General features: G+C 31.8%; 2 protein-coding genes across 2 annotated transcripts; both read right to left on the reverse strand.

The window, feature by feature from the left end:
* Positions 1–7,609: 7,609 nt before the first annotated feature.
* On the reverse strand, positions 7,610–9,305 carry LOC113689864 (phenolic glucoside malonyltransferase 1-like). The gene has a single exon (XM_027207659.2). The coding sequence runs from the start codon at positions 9,193–9,195 to the stop codon at positions 7,753–7,755; it is 1,443 nt and encodes a 480-aa protein (XP_027063460.2). The 5' UTR covers positions 9,196–9,305; the 3' UTR covers positions 7,610–7,752.
* Positions 9,306–18,976: 9,671 nt separating this feature from the next.
* On the reverse strand, positions 18,977–20,529 carry LOC113689481 (phenolic glucoside malonyltransferase 1-like). The gene has a single exon (XM_027207250.2). The coding sequence runs from the start codon at positions 20,522–20,524 to the stop codon at positions 19,088–19,090; it is 1,437 nt and encodes a 478-aa protein (XP_027063051.1). The 5' UTR covers positions 20,525–20,529; the 3' UTR covers positions 18,977–19,087.
* Positions 20,530–23,545: the final 3,016 nt, after the last annotated feature.

The following is a 23,545-nucleotide window of genomic DNA, read 5'->3' on the forward strand; positions in this document are numbered from 1 at the left end:
GGGATTGTAATTGATATTTATCTATATATCATTGCTTTGCATGTTTCAATGGATTTGCTATCATTAGATAATCCATATCACAACAAAATCTTTAAATTTAGCACTTACTTTTAAGAGTGAACTTTGATTTTTACTATAATTTGGTTATCCTTATCATTAGATAATGCTAATATATTAAAAAATCTCAAATTTTGACACTATTTTACTAGTCAAATTTGTGATTTTATAGTCTGTCACGTCCAATACAACTAGTTGCGAAATTAGGATTTAAATTGATAACCATCTAGTTATTTCAATAGCTGAAAGGTTCAATCTTTGAAACATTTGCATTATGTGATTTATGTTTATGATTATTTTATCTACAATCTCAATTCTAATTTCTTGGAGTACTATTTAATTGTGCTTTTGATTACTCATCTACAAATTCGATATCGATTTGAAAATCATCATGTTACGTATAAGATTGCTTATCTAATTTCTAAATTAAAATTAAAATCTACCAGGTCAATAATGTCATGATTCTAGTTTCTTGAAATACTATTATATTTCTAATAATTCTTCTGTAATTTTGATTTCAGTTAAAAAGCCACTATCTATGCAATATATAAAGTTAGAGGGATCGCAATTAATGTAAACTTTTTATGTCATTTTTTAAACTTTCAATTTTATTCTTAAAAAAAAAACTAGTTTTTGCTTTGACTACTTAATCACATTTTGCCAATATAACTATGCATAACTACCCTAAATATTGTAATTAATAAATTACAATAACCTTATAAACCAAAATTTTTTTAATAAATGTATTTACATAAAAATAAATTTTATATAAAATTAATTTCTTTTAATTATTTATATATGTAATTACTCATCTATGCCAACTAACAATTAAATTTAAATTGTCATAATTTTTTTTGTCAAGTAAGCATTTATAAATTAAAATTGGAGTACACATAGTTTCATTTTTGCGTATTCCAAGGATTATTGCATCTGACCAATTTTTCCTACTCTTCCTGCTCTTTGCAACTTATTTCCTGTCAATTAGGCATGGGAACCTACTCCCGAATTAATGACAATTTTTAGGTGCATACAAATGCCTGTACAAATGCCCATAAATTATCGTTTAGAAAAAAAAAATACAAATGCCCATAAGTTGTTGACGGGCATACATGTTATTTCTCCTAAAAGTACAATGGATCTCGTATGAAACTTCTTCTACCCGGTTCCGGTCACCACTTTTAATAACTTTGCTTTGCCTAGGCCCACAGTGATGTGTTGTCCTAATTTCCTTTGCTCTTCCCACCATGCATAGGTGAGTCAGCTTTCCACCATAGACGGAACCCCCAAAAGTCTGCCATTTTGATAATGCACTCTTGGTGGGATGGAAAAGGAACTTACAAAATGATAGTCCTTTGGTTCTTCCAGCAACGGATCCAAAGAAGTAACCAAAAGGCAAAAGACTATGAATTGGAAATTAGGATTTGGTTTTTATGGAGAATTAAGTCAAAGCACTAGTAAACAAGGGAACGACAGCAATGCATGCAGATGCTGAGTTCGAGGTTGTTTTGGTAGGAGAGAGAACAAGAGGCCAAACCGGTATGTTTAAGAGGGAAACAGCCATTATCACAAAAAAAAAAGAGGGAAACAGCCGGTGCAAAACCGGCAGCTTATGAACACGGTACAGAAAGGGCAAATTCAAAGGTCTTCACCAAATACATTAAAAAAGTAAGAAAACAATTTATGAACAAAAAACTCACAAGAAATTAAGAATGAATAAAATTAATTTTTGGTTCCTTGAAAGTACCTAAAATAAAATTTTAAACATAAACTCAAGTAATTTTGCCTTGTAGTGGTTGAAGTGTCAAAGGTACCCAGCAAACTTGAAAGTTCCAATCTTTGCACCATTGTCATGAAATTCATATCCTGAATAAGGTATCTCACTAAATATGCTTTGAGGCTTTTTAGTTTTAATGATATTTTAACTAGTAAAATGCAAAATGATGGAGTATTATAGGACAACAATATGATTTTTGACAATTTGAAAAATACAAAGCAATGCATAAAACTTTTAAGATTAACCATAAACTTTTGAAAAAAAATATTCTTTTTCTTTTGATACCTTAAGAACATATCAAATTTATATTGAAATGTAAGAGTCAAGGATTTTGCCTTTTATTAGTTAAAACATAATAAAAAAAGTTAAGCCATTCTTCGTGCCAGTTTGGTATCATTATATTTTGACTAGAAAAAGGAAAAGTACTTAAATTTGTGTTCAAAATTATATTTGAGGTGTTATTAGAAATACAATAATTTTTCCATCTATAGTAAACTATATTGAGTAAATTTTATGTGCTTCATAAGATTTTTCATTCTTTTTTTATCCAGACTAATGGAACGAACACCATTACCCAATTCTATCGGTATATCTACATTTTCCATTAACGATTGATGACATTACATTGGCCAACTTTATTAACAGACTAAATTAGTTTGTCATGATAACTAAGCGTCATATTACAAAAAACATTAAACCTAAAAGATTAAAATTTTGTATTCAATCTTCTCCAATCAATTTGTGTTATAGTTTATCTCTCTTCTAACAATTTTTATCTTTCTTAAAAAATTTGCATTATCTTTTAATTCATATGGAGTATATGAATTATTCTTTTTTATCTATATAAAGTACCTTTAATTATGACATTGCCAAATTTATTAACATTGATAGAAATTGAATATTTGTTGACAAGAAAATAGATTTTTGTATTTTTTTTTTGTATTTTATTGAAATCAAATATCCATTTTGAGGTTTATAATCATTGTAAAATTTTGAAAATCACCTCAAAGAATATCTATCAATTTTTTGGATATCTTTTAGAAAATTTTTCACTGATGTTAGTACATCGTAATGAATATACTTATAGTTATTTTTTAAAAATTTGTATGGTTGTTGACTTAGAATGCATTAATATTGTAGATATTAGCATTTTTTTAATTATTTAGCAAAGCTTGGGCTTTCCTTTATCCCATTTTGACCGCATTTTTCACCTTTTCAATTCCCACTATTTCCGATAAGCATTTCATTTTTTTAAATAAAATTTTATTTTTCTTGATTCAATCTATTCACATATTAGTTGTGCTAATACAGTCAACACAAGTTGGTTAAATTGGTAAGAATAAATTATTTTATAATAAAAGATAGCATGCCCAGTTCTAACTGTTAATATAAGAATTGTGTTAGTGAATAATTTATAAATACCATATAAGCGACCTATAGTCACGGGTGGAGGTACATATTAGCCAAAAAATATTACATTTTTAGGTATAGTTCTTTTTTTTGAATTTTTTTATTTTATTGAATTATTTTGTAATTGTGCTTTCCACTGGTTAAATGATAATTTTTTACCTTTAGTATTGGAATTTATAAAAATTTTGTAATTATAAAAAAAGCTAATTTACTTATGTTCTTATAAATAATAATTTTTTTTGTAGTTGTGCTTAAGTAAAAAAAAATGTGACTTAATGCATTGCTTTAATGATAACTACAAGTCCAATATTTTAAGAAATTAAGGCTTGTTTGTAATTGCAGTGAGCTGGTGGCTTATCAAAAAGCACCTCAATTAGAACCCATTTGGAGTTGCGGTAGCTTATCAAAAAGTACTTTACATAATAGAGTTTTTAATAAAAATACTTATTAAGTGCTTAAGTACTTTTAAATATATTATTTGGATACATAGTTCAACAAGTACTTATTGTATTAGATAATATTTAATTTTAATTTTTTAAAATATATTTATCTCTTTATTTAGTTTATAATATAAAATAAAATACTTATATTTAATTTTTTATTTTTTAAAATACAAAAGCAATTCTAAAAGCACCAAATTTGAATGTTTACTAAAGTGCTTTTAATACCAAAAACTTTACTCCTTATTTTATGAAATGATGGTCATTAAATGTTTCAAAAGTATTTTTCGCATCCAAAAGTGCTTTTTGACCAAAAGCACTGCAACCCCAAAACGAGCCCTTAGTAGAATTTTTAGTCAAAATACTTATTAAATGTCTAATCATACTGTCTGGGTGCAAACTTGCATAAGAATTTTTTATTTGATAATATGCAATTTTAAATTTTTAGAACATATTTATCTCTTCATTTAGTTTAAACTTTAAAATAAAGTTGTTAAATTATTTTTTTTAATACAAAAATTATTCTAAAATCACCCATTGTGAGCTTACTTTTAGAACTACTAATGGTCAAAAATTATACTCCTAAATTCAAGTAATGACACTCACCAAACACATTAAAAGTACTTTTTTTTTCTTGTAAAACACCTTTTTAATATATGTAATGTAACCCCAATTGGACCCTTAGTCCTATAAAGAATTTTTTTTATATACATAATTTCATATTTTAAGAAATTGTAAATATTAATGGATTTTTTAAAGGATTAATTTTTTTCTACAATGACAATGAATACACTATCAGCATTAGATAAGTAACAACTATACAAAATTTGAATTTAAAATTCAATTATTACACATATACCATAGATCCAATGATATTAGTATATACACTATCAATATATATAAGATTTCCTCTTACTTAAATCCCATTATACCGTATGTTAAATACACATTAGAGTTAGAACAAATGACGGGCCTGTTTGGCACCCTAGTTTTTTACCAAGTTTTTTAGCTACTAGTTTTTTAACAACTTTTGCTACAGGAACCCCAAAAAACTTTTCTAGTTTTTTAACAACTTTTGCTACAGGAACCCCAAAAAACTTTTCAAAGTTTTTTATCTACACATTTCAAAAATCTATACACAAAAAATTTCTCAAAAACTTTTCTTTCTCCCTCACCCAACCCACCACACCAGACACCGCCTCCACCACCTCTCCCGGCACTGATCACCTATTCCGGCGCCGCTGGTAACCTCAAAAAATTTTTTTGATTTTTTGAGTCCCTCACCCTCAAAAATTTATTATATATGTTATATATTTATAATATTATATATTTATATATTATTTAAACATATTATAAATATTTTATTTTATTTAAAATGTATTTTTATATATTTATATAAATATTATATACCATATAAATTAATATTAATATAAATATGTAATTATACATTTATATAAATATTATATATTATATATTTAATATATATAATACATTTTATATATATTACACATTTATGTATATATATTTATGTATATTTATATACAATTATATTATGTATTGTGTATAACATAATACTTTTTTCTTTTTCTTTTTTTTTTTTGGACATTAAGACACGATGATAATTACTAATAACTTCAAACGCAATCAGCGTAAAGGTTCCGACTCAGTTTGCACCATATCTAAGTACATCCATCTCCTCAAAATATTCCCATCACAGTTTGCATCATATATACAAGTACATCCATCTTCTCAATAATATTCCCATCAGTAGGCCAGCGAAGCATTTCAACACCTATTTTGTGCGTTTTTTATTCTCCAGAGTAGCAATACGGCCTCGCAAATCTTGAGTTTATGTTTAAAATTTTGTTTAATATATTTTAAATGTTTAATATTTACTAATACATTAATATGTTTACTATTTAATAAAATATTTTAAACGCTGCTTGTTTGTTTTAGTTTTCTGAATTGTAGCACTCAAGCAACAGTTGAAGATTGGTGTTTTTCTGTTTTTACTTTCTACAAATGCTTGTTTTTGGTGCTTGTAAGGCGCATGAACGTGTCTTAGATATTAAATAGCCATCAACTACAATTGTCAATGGATTGCGGTTTTGCTGTAACAGTGCAAGAAGCTATCTACTTAGCTTTTGTGCGATTTATTTGGTGACCTGTTTTCTAATAAAAGGATGGTACTGCAGGGTTTGCTTAAACCTTTAATGTGGGATTTGAATTTGATAATACCCAATTAACCCAAAAAAATCCCCACGTAATTACAGACCAATTTGAAATTTTCAACCTATTAACGAATATAATTTGTTTATCCATTGAACTTATACTGAAGATTGATATCAATACAGCGTGATAAACATGCCATTCCCTATAGAAACTTACCAGAACGGTAGAAAAGTACACAGTTCATCTTTGTTTCAAGTTCTTGCACTTGCTAGTTAATTTTCTTAAACTGAAGAGTTGTCATATGCCAAAACAAAAAGAAGTGAAAGGGTATTATTGCAACCAACTACTTTAGAAGTAATTGGCCATCAGGAGAGTTTTAGAGGTCTATTTATGTGTAAGACAAGGGATCAAATGCGTTGGCATGCATTATAAAATATCCAAACTTTCTTCGAAAATTCGCATCCGTCTCGTCTAATTGTAGTTCAGCCTCTTTCGAGTTCCCCTTTGACTCCTTTGAATCCCTCCCTCCCCCTTGCAGAGAGTCCCTGGGAATGGTAATTATTATTAGACCCCCAAGGATCATATGACCACTTGTTTGCTGTGTAATTGTTGAAACCAAAATAAGAGTCGGTCATGCATTCAAATAATTCTAAATTAATGATTGCAAAACATTTTACTCTCCCAAAAAAATTAATACTTATTAAGTTATTCTATTTAGCGGTACAAAGCAATTTCTGGCGGTACGTTTTATTTTATAAAAGAAAATTTATAGCTAAAAACTATGCCAATTTTACTTTTTCCGATGCCATTGGTTAGCTTCCGTTACCATTTTGGACAAAAAAAAAAAAAAAAACCGTAGGTTAGCGAAAAGACAATCAAAATAGGGATAGATTCTTTTAGTTTTACAAGTCAGACTTTTTGAAGTTACCATACATGTTACAACGAGAAGACATGTGTCTCCTCATCTGGGAAAGTCTTCTTTTTTTATTTTTATTTTTCTATTTTTCTTCCCCAGTTTTCAGGCCAACGGGGATATGCTACTAGGGCCAAAGGTTTCACCCCCATGCACTCCCGATGAAGCGAAATGTAATAATTTTTTCATACCACGTTAAAATTAGGATAATTTCTGCTAGGGTAACCCGTTTAGGACGATACCAGGTCATAATTTTGTCAAGCGTTCATCCACTACTTTTGGTAGCTATCCATTTCTCTTTCTTAGTCTTTGATGAAAAGTGAAAACCAAACGCCAAATAAGTAAACTAAACATTCGTAAACCAAACACAGGGATTATGTTAAAAGGAACGGAATTGTTTTCTTACAATTTTTACTTGTCAGTGTTTGAGTCCTGTTAAGAAACAAATACCTTGTTAGATCTAAATAAACCAGAAAAGGAGAGACTTATTCCAATCTCTCCCACCATAGTCACTTGATTATCAAACGCTCCTCGATCCTCATGTGTATGTATCTATCTCAATGGTTGGTGATTTTCCCTTATTATAATCGTCATTACACATGTAATTGGTACTACTAACAAATAAAGTTGTAGAAGCCAAAACGAGATACAAGTGTCCCAAAATTGACTTTTATAGTAGAATTTTACAAAGAATCAAGCCCATTGAAACGAACCCGAACGAGGTACAAGTGTCCCAAAATTAATTTTTACCGTAAAAGTTTATAAAGAATTAAGCTTGTCGTTAAAAATAACAGTAAAAGCATTCATTCTTGGCTTGCATAAGATCTTCAATAATTCAAGAAATCAGTGAATAACATAATCTCATTGAATTATCATAATTGGTAGTACTAACAAATAAAGTTCTTACAGAGAACAACTTTTACCGTAGCAACCAAAAACCAGAAACGACATACAAGTGTCCCAAAATTAACCTTTACCGTAGAGTTTTACAGAGAATTAAGCCGGTCGTTAAAAATAACCGCAAAAGCATCCATTCTTGGCTTGGAAAGGGCTAAACCAACCTCAATATCTCCATCTGTTTCTCTACTCCCACTAAGAGAAATGGCCCCTGAAGTATCAATCGAAATGAACTCGAACTTTTTAGGCTTTCCCCATCCAAAATCCAGATTGTAATAGTTATACCTTGGTGAGCCAGCCACGGAAACAAGCCTGTCCAAATTTATACCTGCAATACCCGGCAACCACGTGTCGGCATCGTCGAAGAGTGAATCATTGTTCTTCAATCTCTGATGAATGCCCTCCCCGATTGACTCAACTGCAATTGGAAATCCTTCTTCTCCAATTAACTTTCCATTTTTTTCATTTTTCCTAATAACTGTTTGGCAATTGCCAAAATAGTTGGAAGGTAAAGGTGGATCCATACGTCCTCTACAATCAGCCGTGCAACAAAAGTATTCCACCTCTTCATCATCTACATGTTCTCCACTTGGACCGCGACATTTTACCAAGCAAGTCCAAACATGGGCACAAATTACCGTAAATGATGATAAATGAACTAATTGTGGCCGTTTTTGCAGGGCTAACCTCTTGAGTTTTTCAATATTGTTTCTGCTAATAACAAAAGATCTGCGAACTTTGTCTGTTTTGGTCATAGGTTTTGCTGTAGTATCAGTAGAACTCTCATTTTGAAAAAGCTTTATGAAGACGACCCCTTGGTCCCAAAAAATTGAGCTAAGTCCCTTTGTGTCTTTGATCATAGTCCTATCGTAACATGGTGGAGAATCACTTACTAGAGTTGCCGCAACATCATCTCTGTCGATATTGTCTTCAAGAAATTTGGAGCATAAAGCTGCCCACGTCTTCATAAATCCGAAAATGCAGCCGGCATCTCCGACAGTGTGGAGATTTGAGATTCCAATAGACACTCCACAGTCTGGAAATAATGTAACCTGAAGAGCAAGAACTGGGGTAGTCCTGGCTGTGGATCCGGAATCATCCTCATTAGATGGTTTCAATTCAGGAATCAAAGGATGAAAATCACAACAATTCCGTGCATGGTTTGCTGTAAGATAATTGAAATCAATCGTGGTACACTCAGCAATGATTAGTGCTAGTGAACTTCCATTTTTGTAACGAATTTCGGGCGTGCCAGAATTTGAATTGGAAGGCACTATCAAATTCCCGGCTAGGGGAAGAAAATGTTGGAGTGTCAAGGAGAGTGAATGTTCAAGCTTAGGAATGATGTGCTCGATGAAATGGGCTCTAGAGAGCTGAGGTACCTGATAAAGTACGAGGCGTTGGATGGGGGAAATGTGCGACCAGCGCATATCAAGGAATGTTAAAGGAAGAGACATTTCAGTGGCCGCCGCAGACGACGGTGGTGACACTAAAGAATGCTTAAGCACGGTGACTGCATCGGGTGTAGCCATTTTACCTTGGTTGGTGCTATTTGCGTGTTTGATGGAAAGGTGTTCTTCTATTAAGAAAACAAGGAGAGATGTTTTCTTTTTTGTTCTTTTGTTTTTTGGTCTGGTTGGCGAATGGATATATGAGCTCGTATTTGTAGTGAAGAACGGAGGAGCACAGGCACGGGTGAAAAAATAATTGAGAATGCTTCAGTTGAGTTTTGCCTAATTTTGTGCGGTTTGTAAATTTTTTTTGTGTAATTTTATGTGTATAATTCTATACTTTTTAGTAAGTTTTAATGTACGTGTGAATTTCGCTCACGAGTCACGACATCTAATTTTAGCACAGACGTAACTAGACCAAATTCCTAGATGTCACTGTGCCTCCGCCATTTTTTCTTGCTTCCTAACTACGGCTCTTTGCGGAAGTTAAAATTACGCTAAGAGACGTAAGTTATGGTTATCAAAATCGCGATTCGGACGATCCTACGATCCAGATCAGTAAAATTGATTCGAATTGTGTATAGAATCGAAAATTGCCTTAATTTACATAGGATCGTTAGAATTGTTAGTGGGATCGTAAGATTGTATATAGGATTGTACGATCCTACGATCCAATCGTGATCCTATGAATTTTTGAGAATTTTGTAAATGTGGGGCTAAATTTTAAGACTAAATGGAAACATTTTGAGCATTTTTGTAATTTATCAAAGAATTAGATCCTTTAATTATAATTTTGCAACAATTTTGGTCTCAAAAACAAAATGTACAATAAAATAGGATTCGGGAACAAATGAATGAAATAAGTAGAGTCAAAGTTACAAAGGATGAAGAGAGAGAAAGCTTCTTTGGTTCTTCCCAATCTCCATTCCATACTTTTTCCTTATCAAGATTCAAATAAAATTTCACAAAATTTTGCCAATCTCCCATCTCTAATTCTGTATTGTCTTTGTACCCTTGTCCAAGTTCAAAGAATTTTCGGCAAAAGAAGTCACCCAACGAAAACAACAGTGAGTACTTGTAACCCTTAATTTGATTGTTTCTTTTAATTATGTCTATCAGCTATATATATGTACTAAATGCTTTTACTATCAAGAGTGAAGATAGGTTGTTTCTTATTTCTAATTAGACAAGATGCTCGGACCTTTTCTTTTATTTTAGGGTTCCGTTGCTTTATTTCTTGTCAAACTATAGGTAAAAAATGTTATATGTTTATAAATAATTTACTTATTTGATATTTTTTAAGTTGTACAAAACTGTATATGAACTTCAAATTAATTAATTTAGTTAATTTGGGAGTTTTTGGTGGGATCTTACGATTCTACGATCCGATCTTACGATTCGATCCTGTGAAACTAAAATCAATCTTACTTGGGATTTCGATTTTGCAAACCTTACTAGACCAATTCCAAGATGTCACTGTACATCCGCCATTTTTTCCCACAACCGGATTATGACTCTTCGCGGTTCCTACAGAGCAACGTCTGCAGGGCTACCCTGCTTCTATTGTACCATCTGTTGAAATAGGGGATAATTTCCTCAGAAAAATTACTACGTTTTCTGTGAACATATTTCGCTATCATCTTTTTACCTCACATATATCAAATTGTTACAATAATTTTTCTACAAAAAATCCAGAAAAATGCAATCCAAACGGGGCCTTATTGAAAATACTTCCATAATAAAGCTTTTAATAAAAGTATTTATTAACTGGTAAATGCTTTTAAATATATTATTTAGAAACATAATTCAATAAATATTTATTATATTAGATAATGTGTAATTTAAAAATTTTTATAAGTGTTTATCTCTTTATTTAGTTCATAATATAGGATAAAATGATTCAATTTGATGTTTTATTTTTTAATTCATAAAAGTTACTCTAAAAATATCAAATTTGAACTTTTGCTAAAAGTGCTTGTAACATCAAAAACTTTACTCCTAGTTTTATAGAATGATATTCACCAAATATTTTGAAAGTATTTTTAGCACATAAAAGTACTTTTTTACCAAAAGCATCGCAATCCCAAATGAGGCCTTAGTTATTTTCCCTAGGTGTTATTTGTGCATATGATGAAAAGATTCCTTTGTTTTGATGGGAGCATTTGTTGTTTTTCAAATTATCCAAAATTTAAAAACACATGTCAAGAAAAAAAATTAAGGAAAATTTCAAAATTAAAAAAATTTGTGCGTGTCAACTTCTACGATACTCTTACTCCCATTCTTACTTTTAACTTATCTAAGTGAGGGTGCAACTGTACTAAGGAAGATTAGAGGGAGTAATCTACCTTGATTTTATTACAGTGCATTTAGGTTTGTACCCTGTGTTTCACTAGATGACCAATTCATCTATGGTAAAAATTGAAAGAAAGGACTTTTCCAGAGTTTGACTGGTCAACTGCTGACTGGGACTGGCATTGTCATAAATGTCATGTAAGTTGAAAAGACTCTTCTCTAGCTCATCAAGTTTTTGATCTTACAAAGCCACTACTTTTGACTACACGATGGCATTTCTCTTTTAGTCTTTGATGAAAATCAGAAGCCAAATAAATAAAAAATTTCTTTTTGTTTGGATAGTGAATTAATCCCAAATAATATTTTATTTATATTATAAACATAATTTTTAATTCATGTTTTTATATTTTCAATCACTTTTTTATCTCACATACATCACATCACAAAAAGTGCTACAGTAATTATTTCAAATAATACTCTATTCAATCAGCACATTTTTTAATTATTTTTTAATTTACATATATTATATTCAAAAAGTATTATTGTATTTTTTTCAAAAACTATCTCAAATAATCTACTGTTCAAACACACTCACTAAACCAAACACCAATAGTTAAGGGACATTAACCACTTTTTCTTTTTATTCCGGCATCAAAGTAGTTTCCATTTTCTAATAGATCAGAAGGACATTAGAAAGAGATATCAAGAAATTTCCCTAGACCACATTTTCATAATTTGGGTAACTGGCCTGTGCTTAGACTTAATGGGGATCCTTGTTTGGATTGTATTTTCTTGGATTTTTTTATAGAAAAATTACTGTAGCATTTGATGTATGTGAGGAAAAAAAATAATAGGGAAATGTGATCACGAAAAACGACGCAATTTTTCGACAAAAAAAGGCTGTCCAAACTGGGCCTAAAACTTCTCTGCAAAACATGCCACATTAGTTGGTCAAAGAATTTGTTGTACACAAATTTTGAATAGATTCGTTCTTCAATCCTTCATTTCTCGAATGAGGATGAACCTGCGTCATGCTACGCCATATTACTTTGTCTGAAATCGTGGTCAGTATTGAGAAGTCAATTGACAGAAATTTAAAAGCTTTGAGTAAATTTTTTCTTACCTTTTGCAATATTAAAACCGATATGAACTTCTCGGATATTTCCAATCTTTAGAAAATTCCTCGTTTATTCTATTTCATTTCCAAGTTACAACAGTTCTATATAGTTTTATTCATGTCTTTCACAAAAAGAATTATTTTCAAAAGAACGGAATTGATTTCTTACAATTTTTACTTGTCAGTGGAAACAAATACCTCATTAGATCTGACTAAATACTCAGAATATCGATGAAAAAAAAATTTCAGACATGTATAGATCTGACAAAGGATAGGTATTAAATTATGGCTGCTGGGCTGACAAAAGAGATTTTCTTTTTTAAAGTCTGACACTGTCAGTCCGGCAATACAAAACAAAAATTTTTAAAAAAAAAGATTCTACCGACTCAGCCGGCAGAATCTGCACAAACTTTAAAAAGCTCAGTCCGGCGGCCAGTCCAATTTTTTAAAAAAAAAAGTTTCCATGCTGGGCGGCGGAAGAAGGGGCATGAAGAACTCAATTGCGTTTCCACTTCTTTTTGTCTCTTGTCTTGAGTCTCTTTATAGCCCCTTCTATAGGCCAGCAACCCAATCTTTGCCCGACAACTTTCAGTTTCCCAGTTAAAGCTGTATGTGGAATTGAAGGGAATCCGAGATGTTTTGATGAAGCACTGAAACGGTTTCCAGCAAGTGCAAAGCCTTAAAAATGTTCATGCAGTGATGCCAGACCTGCAAGTAGCCAATGCCTGTGTTATATTGTTTACCAGTCCGCGAACAAAACGATTGTTAAGTAATTGCAGTTGATTTTTCAAAACTTATATTTGATAAATTAAAATAATTAATTAAATATTTTATTATAATATAAACAACTATATGTCATTGAGTTGATTGAATAATATTTTCTTTTTCTTTTTTTGGCATTTCAAGTAATTGTCAATTAAGTTTCAATTGAAATAAAGATTTTATAATTATTTAAATTATTCAATAAAATTATCAATTTAAGATGAACATAAATATAAATACATTAAATTGTATTATTGAAATATTTAGTTTAATATGAAGGAAAGACAAGAAGAAATGGCAAGAAATTTTTAAAAATTTATGTGAGTCCTTTATATTGGTAATCACATTTATTTGTTATTATAATCATAATGGCTGATCATAACCGATTGAAACTCATATCCACAAATCGTATAACGATTTGTGTTATATTATTTACAACTAAAATTACTATATACTCAAATTAAAATTTCTTTTTTCCGCTAAATTTTCTTTTATATATGATTTATGTGTTATCATTTGTTGGTAATTAATTTAACGAAAAGATGCTCTTTAGGCTAATATGTTTTGACAATGTGGATTACTTTTAAGGATTTTAATGAGATTTAGAACACATTTTTTATGCATTTAATCTAATTCACATTTTATTCCATTTGAAACATAATTATTTAAAACATAAGGAACCAAAAAAATATGAAGTCAAACTTTTGACTAATTCTAACGTGATTTTGACCGTTAGATATTATAGTTTTCTACTAGTTGTCCCAAATTTGGCTAAAATAAAAAATTTGGGATCATAGTTATTTTGGTCAAATATCAGAGATTAGTTTAACTCATATACTAAACGTTGGGGGGACCAAAATTGCACAAGTTCCTTTATTTTAATCATGTTTGATATCCCAACCCTTTCTTTTATATTTACGCTTCAATTATTTCAAATATGAAACTCAATTAAAAAAAATTAAATCTACCACAATATTTGTTTTGACATGTACAAAATTCACTAAATAATGTTGAAAATTTCACCCATTTTTCACTACAACAATTTCACCCTTTTTTTTTAATTAAAAACTTATGCCACTTGACGTACTAAACCCGACAATCTTTTTAGTTAATTAATTGACGTTTCAAAGTTGAAACGTAAGAAAAAGGTGAAAACACATTTATTAAAACAATAATTATTTGATTTATATTATGTTAAAAAAAGGTTTTGTAAACAAGAAGTCTCATTCAATTTGCAATCAGAATCAGATACAGTTCTCAAATTGTCACAAAATAATCGTTAAAATTACAATGTATAAGATTTGATATTAATTTTTTGTTATAAAATATATAGAAAAATAAAAAAAATGTACAAATTTATTTTGCAATTTAAAAATGAAAAATGGAAAAAAGAAGAAAAAATATGGGAGGGCATACAAAAGGTATGCTACCTGACGTGCTAAACCCAACATTCTTTTAAGTTAATTAAATTACGTTGAATAATTGGACCGTAAGAAAAAGATGAAAACAGATTTGTTAAATCAATAATTACTCCTATAGGATGTTAAACTAAAAAAAGGCTTTTGAAAACAACAAATAAATATTCATTTTACAATAAGATATATGTAATCAAATTGTTGAAAAATTATTTGTTAAAATTATTATGTAATTTGTAATGTACACTATAATTTTATAAATATAAATTATTGTGCAATATAAAAACAAAAAGGCAAAAAAATGAAAAAAAAAATGCACAACGTGCCATTATGAAATTTAAAAATAGCAATAAGCATTATAATAATTAAATAAGCATTATAAATAGCAATAATTAATTGTGAAATTGTTTGGACTTTGCACTGAATTAGTTTTTCAATTAATCTGAACTAGTCAATGCTCACTAGTAGTTGTGTCACCTTTTCATAGTGCTAAGTGCTAAAACGGGCATGAGAGATAGTTGAACTAGATTGGGTTGCCGGCCTATAGAAGGGGCCATAAAGAGACTCAAGACAAGAGACACAAAAAGAAGTGGAAACACAATTGAGTTCTTCATTGCTTCTTCTTCCGCCCAGCACGTTTGGAAACTTTTTTTTTTTTTTTTTTTTTTTAAATTGGACTGGCTGCCGGGCTGTCGCTCAGCCATAGATTGAGTTCTTCATTGCTTCTTCTTCCGCTCAGCACGTTTGGAAACTTTTTTTTTAAAGGGATAATTTCACAAACCTCCCCTGAGGTTTCTGACACTTGCACTGAGACCCCTCCAGGTTTTAAAAATTTCACCTAGCTCCCCTGGCAGAGTATTGGAGTCCATTGCTGACATGCAGAGCATTGAAATGACCAATTTGTCCTTAGAGTTTGGTTTAGAGTTTGGCAGAAATATTAATTAAGAGAAGCATGCTTTGGGACTGCACATGCTTTCTGTGTTTCCATCTTCTGTTCCCCTTAAAGTTCGCCGGCAGTTTAGTGAGCTTTTCGATACCATAGAGGAAAATTTTAGTGAGCCTCTCCATCCTGAGCTCTTGGCATGAAGGCTGGCAATACATGTCTGCACTTTCAATTATGATAGAATACTTAATGTCGCTGAGAAACTTAGGCTCTCATTTAGTGCTTACGAAAAAATGGGAGAGAAATTTTTTTTTTCTAAAAAATATAAGAACTGAAAACCTGATTTATAGCAGCCAAGAAACTCGATTTCAATATCATGAGCATGATACTTATATCTCACAAGGGACTATACTCTGGACAAGTCTCTTTGAAAAGATGAACCATAGTGGATTCTAAATGTGGTGTATATATCGGTGATGTGGGAGTGATGGAGTTTTACAAAATATAAATTTCTGGTTTTTGTGAATATGGAGAAAAATGGGTGCCAGAATCTATGATGTTATGAGCACCACAATGGCCACTAAAGGCAAACATCCAGGTTGAAACAATTTTGACAAATGATGCTATAAGTATATGGCAAAGTGGATCAGCTTATGGAGCTTCTAGCATCTCATTAAAATAGGCAAGATTAGTTTATGCTGTAGCAGTGAGATGTTGCCACGCCTCATTGATCTCCTTGTGGATATCTCATGAAAGTTTTATCAATTCTCAACTATCCGAAAAATTTTGTGTACTAGAATTGGAGTTATAAATTGGATCAGGAAAATTTAGACAAAACTTTAACAGCCAATGCCCATGATTGATGTTTGACAAGAAAAGAATTAATTCTTGCAATTTAGAACCAACCATCCAAAAAAAAAAAAAAAAATTCCCATTGCAGAGAGCGGGCTCTGAGATTTGTACCTGTGGTTTAGCAAACCAAGTCATGGACCTGAAAGTAGACAACCTCCTAAATAGATCATCACGGTCCCATGGTCTGCAAGATGGAGCTTGTACTGAACCACTTGAACCTGATGACACCTGCATTTCCTCAGTTGAATTTAACCTTGATTTTGGACCAAGTATGCCCAATGCAGAGAATGCATTCGGCCGTTTCTTGCCTTTCAACCACCGAACTCCATCAGCACTACTGTTTTAACCAATATTGTCAACAAAAAAAAAAATCATTGGCAACAAGTTTCACTCTCTCTGGTTGTAGCATTCCAAATCTTATTGACAAACACAAGCACACAAAAGAAATGCAAGATCAGTTTCCTTGCTCGGAGCTATCCAATTCTTGTAGATATAGGCAGATACACACCAAGGGTGAAGCAAAAAAAAAAAATTTTTTTTTTGAAATACATGCATATATGCACACAACAAACACACACAAAACACTCCCTTTAAAGGTACATTTTGGTATTTCAGGTAGAAACTTCTATTTTAACCACTCAAACACAGTATCATACTCTACAAACAAGAAAAAATTCAACCAAAGTTATACAATATTAATAATTAATATTTCGGCTTTATAGCTTATGCATCAACATTTCAGTTATCAGCCAAAATCATACAATATTAGTAACTAGTATTTCAGCCTTATAGCTTATGCATCAACATTTCAGTTCACAATAACTTCGAAATCCAAACAAGAAAAATTAAATAACAGAGAAAACAACGAAGTGACAACTTCAGCAGCTAAAGTTCACTTTCAACCAAAAGAAAAAAAAAAGAGTACATAAAAGAGCAATGAGAAGCCGTTGATAAAAAATTGTGAAGGAGTTATATAAAGAGAATTAACGAGGAAAGCTGAAGAAGAAGACCTGATGGTGGTGGAAGCAGAGGAGCCGTTATTATATAGATGATTATTATTGCTATTATTAGGCTTGGATTTGGTGGTGGCGGTGGTCGGAGATTCCGGAAACAGCCTCTCTAATATTGCTTCGATTCTCTTTTGTGCCGCCATCTCTCCTTATTGCTAAAATTTTTTGGCCTGAAAAAAAAAAGGCTCAAAAGAATCTGGACATAATAGAATTTACTTGGATTTTGAAGAGCTAAAAATGGTAGTAAATTGCTCCGGCAGCAAGCGCCCCCAATGTTCTGAGGCCACATCTGACTGGATGGCCAAGAAGTTGGTTTTTGTCATGACTGGATGGCCAATGTGCTGAGAGCTCTAATTGCAGCACAGCAAATTCACTTTGTTATCGCTCCAAATCAGCAGCAAAGAATGATAATAGCTTGAATCAGAGGTAGTTGAGTTGCTTTGCTTTATATGCTATTGCTACTGAATGTGCAAAAATCTGGCCGTTGCAATTTGCAGCTAGCCGTTGCAAAATCTGCCAAAAAACTGTTGCATGGCACATCTGGTGCTTACAATTTTTTTATTGCACTGACACCCCCTCAACTTTAGTAATCAGTCCAAATCATTTATTCTTCTTTCAATCTTCTACTAATACAAGGAGCAAAAAGGCAGCAATGGAATAAAAATACCTTCTCACACATGAAAATAATATTGTAATATGATTTGGACTGCTTTGTTACCAAAAACTCAAAAGTAAGGGAGGTCAGTAAAATTTTGAAAACTTCAGGAAGCCTCAGTGTAAGTGTCAGAAACCTCAGGGAGGTTTCCCAAATTATCCCTTTTTTTAAAATTGGACTGGTTGCCTCAGCCCGCAGCCAGCTTTTTAAAGTTTGTGCAGATTCTACCGGCTGAGTCAACAGAATCTTTTTAAAAAAAAAAAATTTGTTTTGACACAGCCGGCAGCGGTGTCAGACTTTAAAAAAATAATAGAAAAACTCTTTTGCTCCGTCAACCCGACAACCATAGTTTGATACCTATCCTTTGTTAGATCCATACATGTCCGAATTTTTTTCTTTTCATCGATATTATGAGTAATTAGCCATTAGATCTAGGGAAACCTGCAAATGATAGACTTATTCCAATCTCCCCCTCCATGGTCAAACGCTGCTCGATCCTCATGTTTATGTATCTATTTCAATGGTTGGTAACAAGATGCTGTCGGGGTATTAAAAGAAAATTTCAAATATGCATCGCAAAGAATAGCTTATGAGCATATGGACGATTAACAATATTAGTATCCATGTTATATCCATGTTATATTAGTATCAATATTTGTTATATTATTGTCTATACAGTATCCTATTGTTGCCGCTACCGATAGTAGAGGCTTCCGATCCATGTTTTTTCCTATGTACCATGGCTCACTGAATAATAAAATTTTTCATTGAAAAGTCTTATTCTAGATCAATTACCCTTCCTAGCTATACATGACATATTTGCTCCTTGCATTGCGCAAGATCTTCAATAATTCAAGAAATCAGTGAATAATCTCATTGTATTATCACAATTGGTAGTACCAACAAATAAAGTTCTTACTAGTACGTAGCAACCAAAAACCAGAAACGACATACAAGCGTCCCAAAATTGACTTTTACAGTAGAATTTTACAGAGAATTATGCTGGTCGTTAAAAATAACCGTAAAAACATCCATTCTTGGCTTGGAAAGGGATAAACCAACCTCAATATCTCCATCTGATTCTCTACTCCCACTAAGAGAAATGGCCCCTGAAGTTTCAATCGATATGAACTCAAACTTTTTAGGCTTTCCCCATCCAAAATCCAGATTGTAATAGTTATACCTTGGTGAGCCAGCCACGGAAACAAGCCTGTCCATATTTATACCCGCAGCATCCGGCAACCACTTGTCAGCATCATCGAAGAGTGAATCATTGTTCTTCAATCTCTGATGAATGCCCTCCCCGATTAACTCAACTGCAATTGGAAATCCTTCTTCTCCAATTAACTTTCCATTTTTTTCATTTGTCCTAACAAGTGTTTGGCAATTGCCAAAATAGTTGGAAGGCAAAGGTGGATCCATACGTCGTCGACAATCAGCCGCGCAACAAAAGTATTCCACCTCTTCATCATCCACATATTCTCCACTTGGACCACGACATTTTACCAAGCAAGTCCAAACATGGGCACAAATTACCGTAAATGATGATAAATGAACTAATTGTGGCCGTTTTTGCAGGGCTAAGCTCTTGAGTTTTTCAATATTGTTTCTGCTAATAACAAAAGATCTGCGAACTTTTTTGGTCATAGGTTTTGCTGTAGTATCAGTAGAACTCTCATTTTGAAAAAGCTTTATGAGGAGGACCCCTTGGTCCCAAAAAATTGAGCCAAGTCCCTTTGTGTCTTTGATCATAGTCCTATCGTAACATGGTGGAGAATAACTTACTAGAGTTGCCGCAGCATCATCTCTGTCGATATTATCTTCAAAAAATTTGGAGCTCAAAGCAGCCCACGTCTTCATAAATCCGAAAATGCTGCCGGCATCTCCGACAGTGTGGTGATTTGAGATTCCAATAGACATTCCACAGTCTGGAAATAATGTAACCTGAAGAGCAAGAACTGGGGTAGTCCTGGCTGTGGATCCGGAATCATCCTCAGTAGATGGTTTCAATTCAGGAATCAAAGGATGAAAATCACAACAATTCCGTGAATGGTTTGCTGTAAGATAATTGAAATCAGTCGTGGTACACTCGGCAATGATTAGTGCTAGTGAACTTCCATTTTTGTAACGAATTTTGGGCGTGCCAGAATTTGAATTGGAAGGAACTATCAAATTCCCGGCTAGGGGAAGAAAATGTTGGAGTGTCAAGGAGAGTGAATGTTCAAGCTTAGGAATGGTGTGCTCGATGAAATGGGCTCTAGAGAGCTGAGGTACCTCATAAAGGACGAGGCGTTGGATGGGGGAAAAGTGCAACCACGGCATATCAAGGAATGTTAAAGGAAGAGACATTTCAGTGGCCGCCGCAGACGACGGTGGCGACACTAAAGAATGCTTAAGCACGGTGACTGCATCGGGTGTAGCCATTTTGCTTTGGCTGGTGCAGTTTGAGAATTTGTGTGGTATGTGATGGAAAGATGTTCTTTTATAACCAAAAACAAAAATAGATGCTTTTTTGGCTTTTTGGTCAAGTTCATAAATGCATATATGAGCTCATATTTGTTGTCGGTGCAAAAATAATTGGGAATGGGAAGGTTCAGTTGTATTTTAATCAGTAATTACATAGATTTTTCAATTGGGGTGGTGACAAATTGTTCCTATAAATCATTTTGAGGCATATTCTAACTTGAGTTGGTGATTAGAGCCGAATCTATTTGAATATTTTTTTATTAAAAAATCTAATTATTTGTATTTATATTTAAACTTGTATAGAATATTTTTTTGTCCATATGATAGTTTTTATTCTATATCTATTTCAATTTTATACCACAGGGGATGAAGCTCAAAGTGAGATTGAACCACCACATAATCAAACGGATACTTTGTATTTGTTGGTGAAACTTTCAAAAATTTCTTAAAAAAAAAAAACAGAGAAATTTAATCTCTTGATCTGCACTAAAAAAAAAGCATTAAAACTCTATCTGATGGCTAACTACTTTAAAATCAGTTAATTTATTCAGAACACACTAACCACGGACATGGCTAGATCGAATCCCAAGTGCACATCCCAAATCCCTAAATAATTCATAAATAATTCAGTGACTTAAAGGTACCTCTGATGTTTAAGATCCCAAGATGTCACCACACATCCTCCATTTTTGGGCACGAACATGGCTAGATCGAATCCCAAGTGCACATCCCAAATCCCTAAATAATTCAGTGACTTAAAGGTCCCTCTGATGTTAAGATCCCAAGATGTCTAATTGGGAGGGTTAAACGAATTTTGGGCGCGGTTAATATTTAATTTTCATTTAAATGAATTATACTTAATCCGTTCAACTTTAGATTATGTTGATTTTTGGTTGGATCATATTGGGTTATCTCAAACTCATAACTCAAATATGACCCAACATATTAATTAATACATTTTAATATATAAACTTTTTCATATACATTTTAACATGCAAAAATGATTTTTTTCACACATATAAACATATTTTCACATACATAAATGTATTTTCACACACACTCACTTCTTAAGTTCCCTGAAAACACATCATAAATAGAATTATATTTTATATTGCTTGTATTGTGAATTTTAGATAATAAATTGTACATTTAAATAGATTAGCTAAAAAAATTGTTTACTTTATACTTTTTAATACTACTAATTGATTAAAACTTATTAAATGACCGAAGACATTACTACATTCGGGTTTTTGGGCTCGGTAATTAAGAGGAAAAATTAATTGTCTTGATGATTCCAAACTTCTCATGAAGTTGAAGATTGGAGGTATTTGCTTTAGACGAAATGAAATCGTTGGACTAGCCATACCCAAATTGCCATAATTAATCAAAACAAAATAGAATCAACAAATCAACTATATTGATTCGAAGTTAATATCATGATCTATATACATATAATATATATTAGAAGGTATTTTTTTTATTGATTTGATATAGTTAGATCATTCATCACCTGATTAATTAGAATCATCTAGGATCATACTTGATGCTATGGTCATATTAATCTTTTAGAATTACCACAACTATGATATAAAGAATAAAATATTATATGCTTGTAAAACTGGTATTGGTCCCCAAAAAATTGTTAAGGAAAATCCCAAACTTTTTAAGAAATAAATGAGAGGAGAATTCATGAACTATTCTGACATTTTTATCACATCGAGATCGCATTATTTTGAATTATTGAAAAATTAGGCTGATACAAAGTAAGCTTTTGTTTGTAAATTTGAAGTATCTGAAATTATATAATGCTAAAAGGTTAAAAAAAAATTTGTACAATATTATACGTACACGAAATATTAACAAACAAAAGCAAGTAGCTACTTGAAAACAACCAAAGAAAAAAAAGAGAAGGAAAACAACATACTCTTAAAAGGCATAATAAATTATTATAAAAGTTGAGCAAATTTAACTACTGTTATAAAAGTAAAATAAGCATGAGTTTTTATTTCAAGTTTCTTTTTTTTTAAATAAAAATTAAAAAAATTGATTAAAATATATATATATATATATATATATATATATATATATATATGAGAATTTTGAATACAAATTAATGAATGAATTATTAACACATGTCCAAATACAAATTGTTGGACATATGTGTATTGAATCTTGTATTTATTATTTTGAATTACTTTTAAACAAGTTGGGTATTGGGTACCCAAATAAAAAACCCAACCCGCCCAAGAAATAAATTGGGTTGTTTTTACCCAACCCAACAAAATCCATAACCCAATTGACTCAACCCATTCTTTAAAATTAATGGGCGGATTGGATGGGTTGTTGGGTTTTGGGCCAGCTCTAGTATTTGGGGTCCATGAAAAGCAACTTGCTCTGCCTTGTATTTATTCTATAGGGCCACCAAGCTTCTATCCTATCTCACTGGTAGAGGAAAGTTTCAAAATTCCAATGCAAGATTCTTGAATTTTTTTTGGCATGCTTTTCACCATAAATGTATTTTTAATCATTGTTTTAAAAGGTATTTTCTGGGTGCCTTAGCCCTTAGGGCGAGGTGAGCTCCAAAGGTCCCGGAGCGTTTGAATATGAGGCAAGTGTTATTGGGCATTCGCTTCACACTATGAAACGAATGTCCGAACGGCTGGGGCGAGGCGTTGGGCATTGGTGTCAGGGCATTTTTGTATTTTTATTCTCTTTTCATTTTGAACTTTAATTTTACTATTTTATCTTACTCATGTTTATTTCATGTCCTTATTACTCATTCTGTCCTATTTTGATACTTTTAGTTTATTTTTCACACAGTTTAAGAAAAAATAGTTAACTTTATTGGAAAAACAAGTTTAGGTTGCTATTTTTTAAAAATATCGTTACATTAAATAGAGTACAACTTTATATTAATTATTTATGAAAACTTGAATTGATGGTTTATGGGAACTTGAATTGATGGTCAAGAAATAATCT

This window comes from Coffea arabica, chromosome 5c (genome assembly GCF_036785885.1).
Source record: "Coffea arabica cultivar ET-39 chromosome 5c, Coffea Arabica ET-39 HiFi, whole genome shotgun sequence".
In the NCBI taxonomy this organism is placed as follows: Eukaryota; Viridiplantae; Streptophyta; class Magnoliopsida; order Gentianales; family Rubiaceae; genus Coffea; species Coffea arabica.

Coding starts and splice junctions, on each gene's coding strand:
- LOC113689481 (XM_027207250.2), bottom strand. CDS start 20,524: ATGGCTACACCCGATGCAGTCACCGTGCTTAAGCATTCTTTAGTGTCG.
- LOC113689864 (XM_027207659.2), bottom strand. CDS start 9,195: ATGGCTACACCCGATGCAGTCACCGTGCTTAAGCATTCTTTAGTGTCA.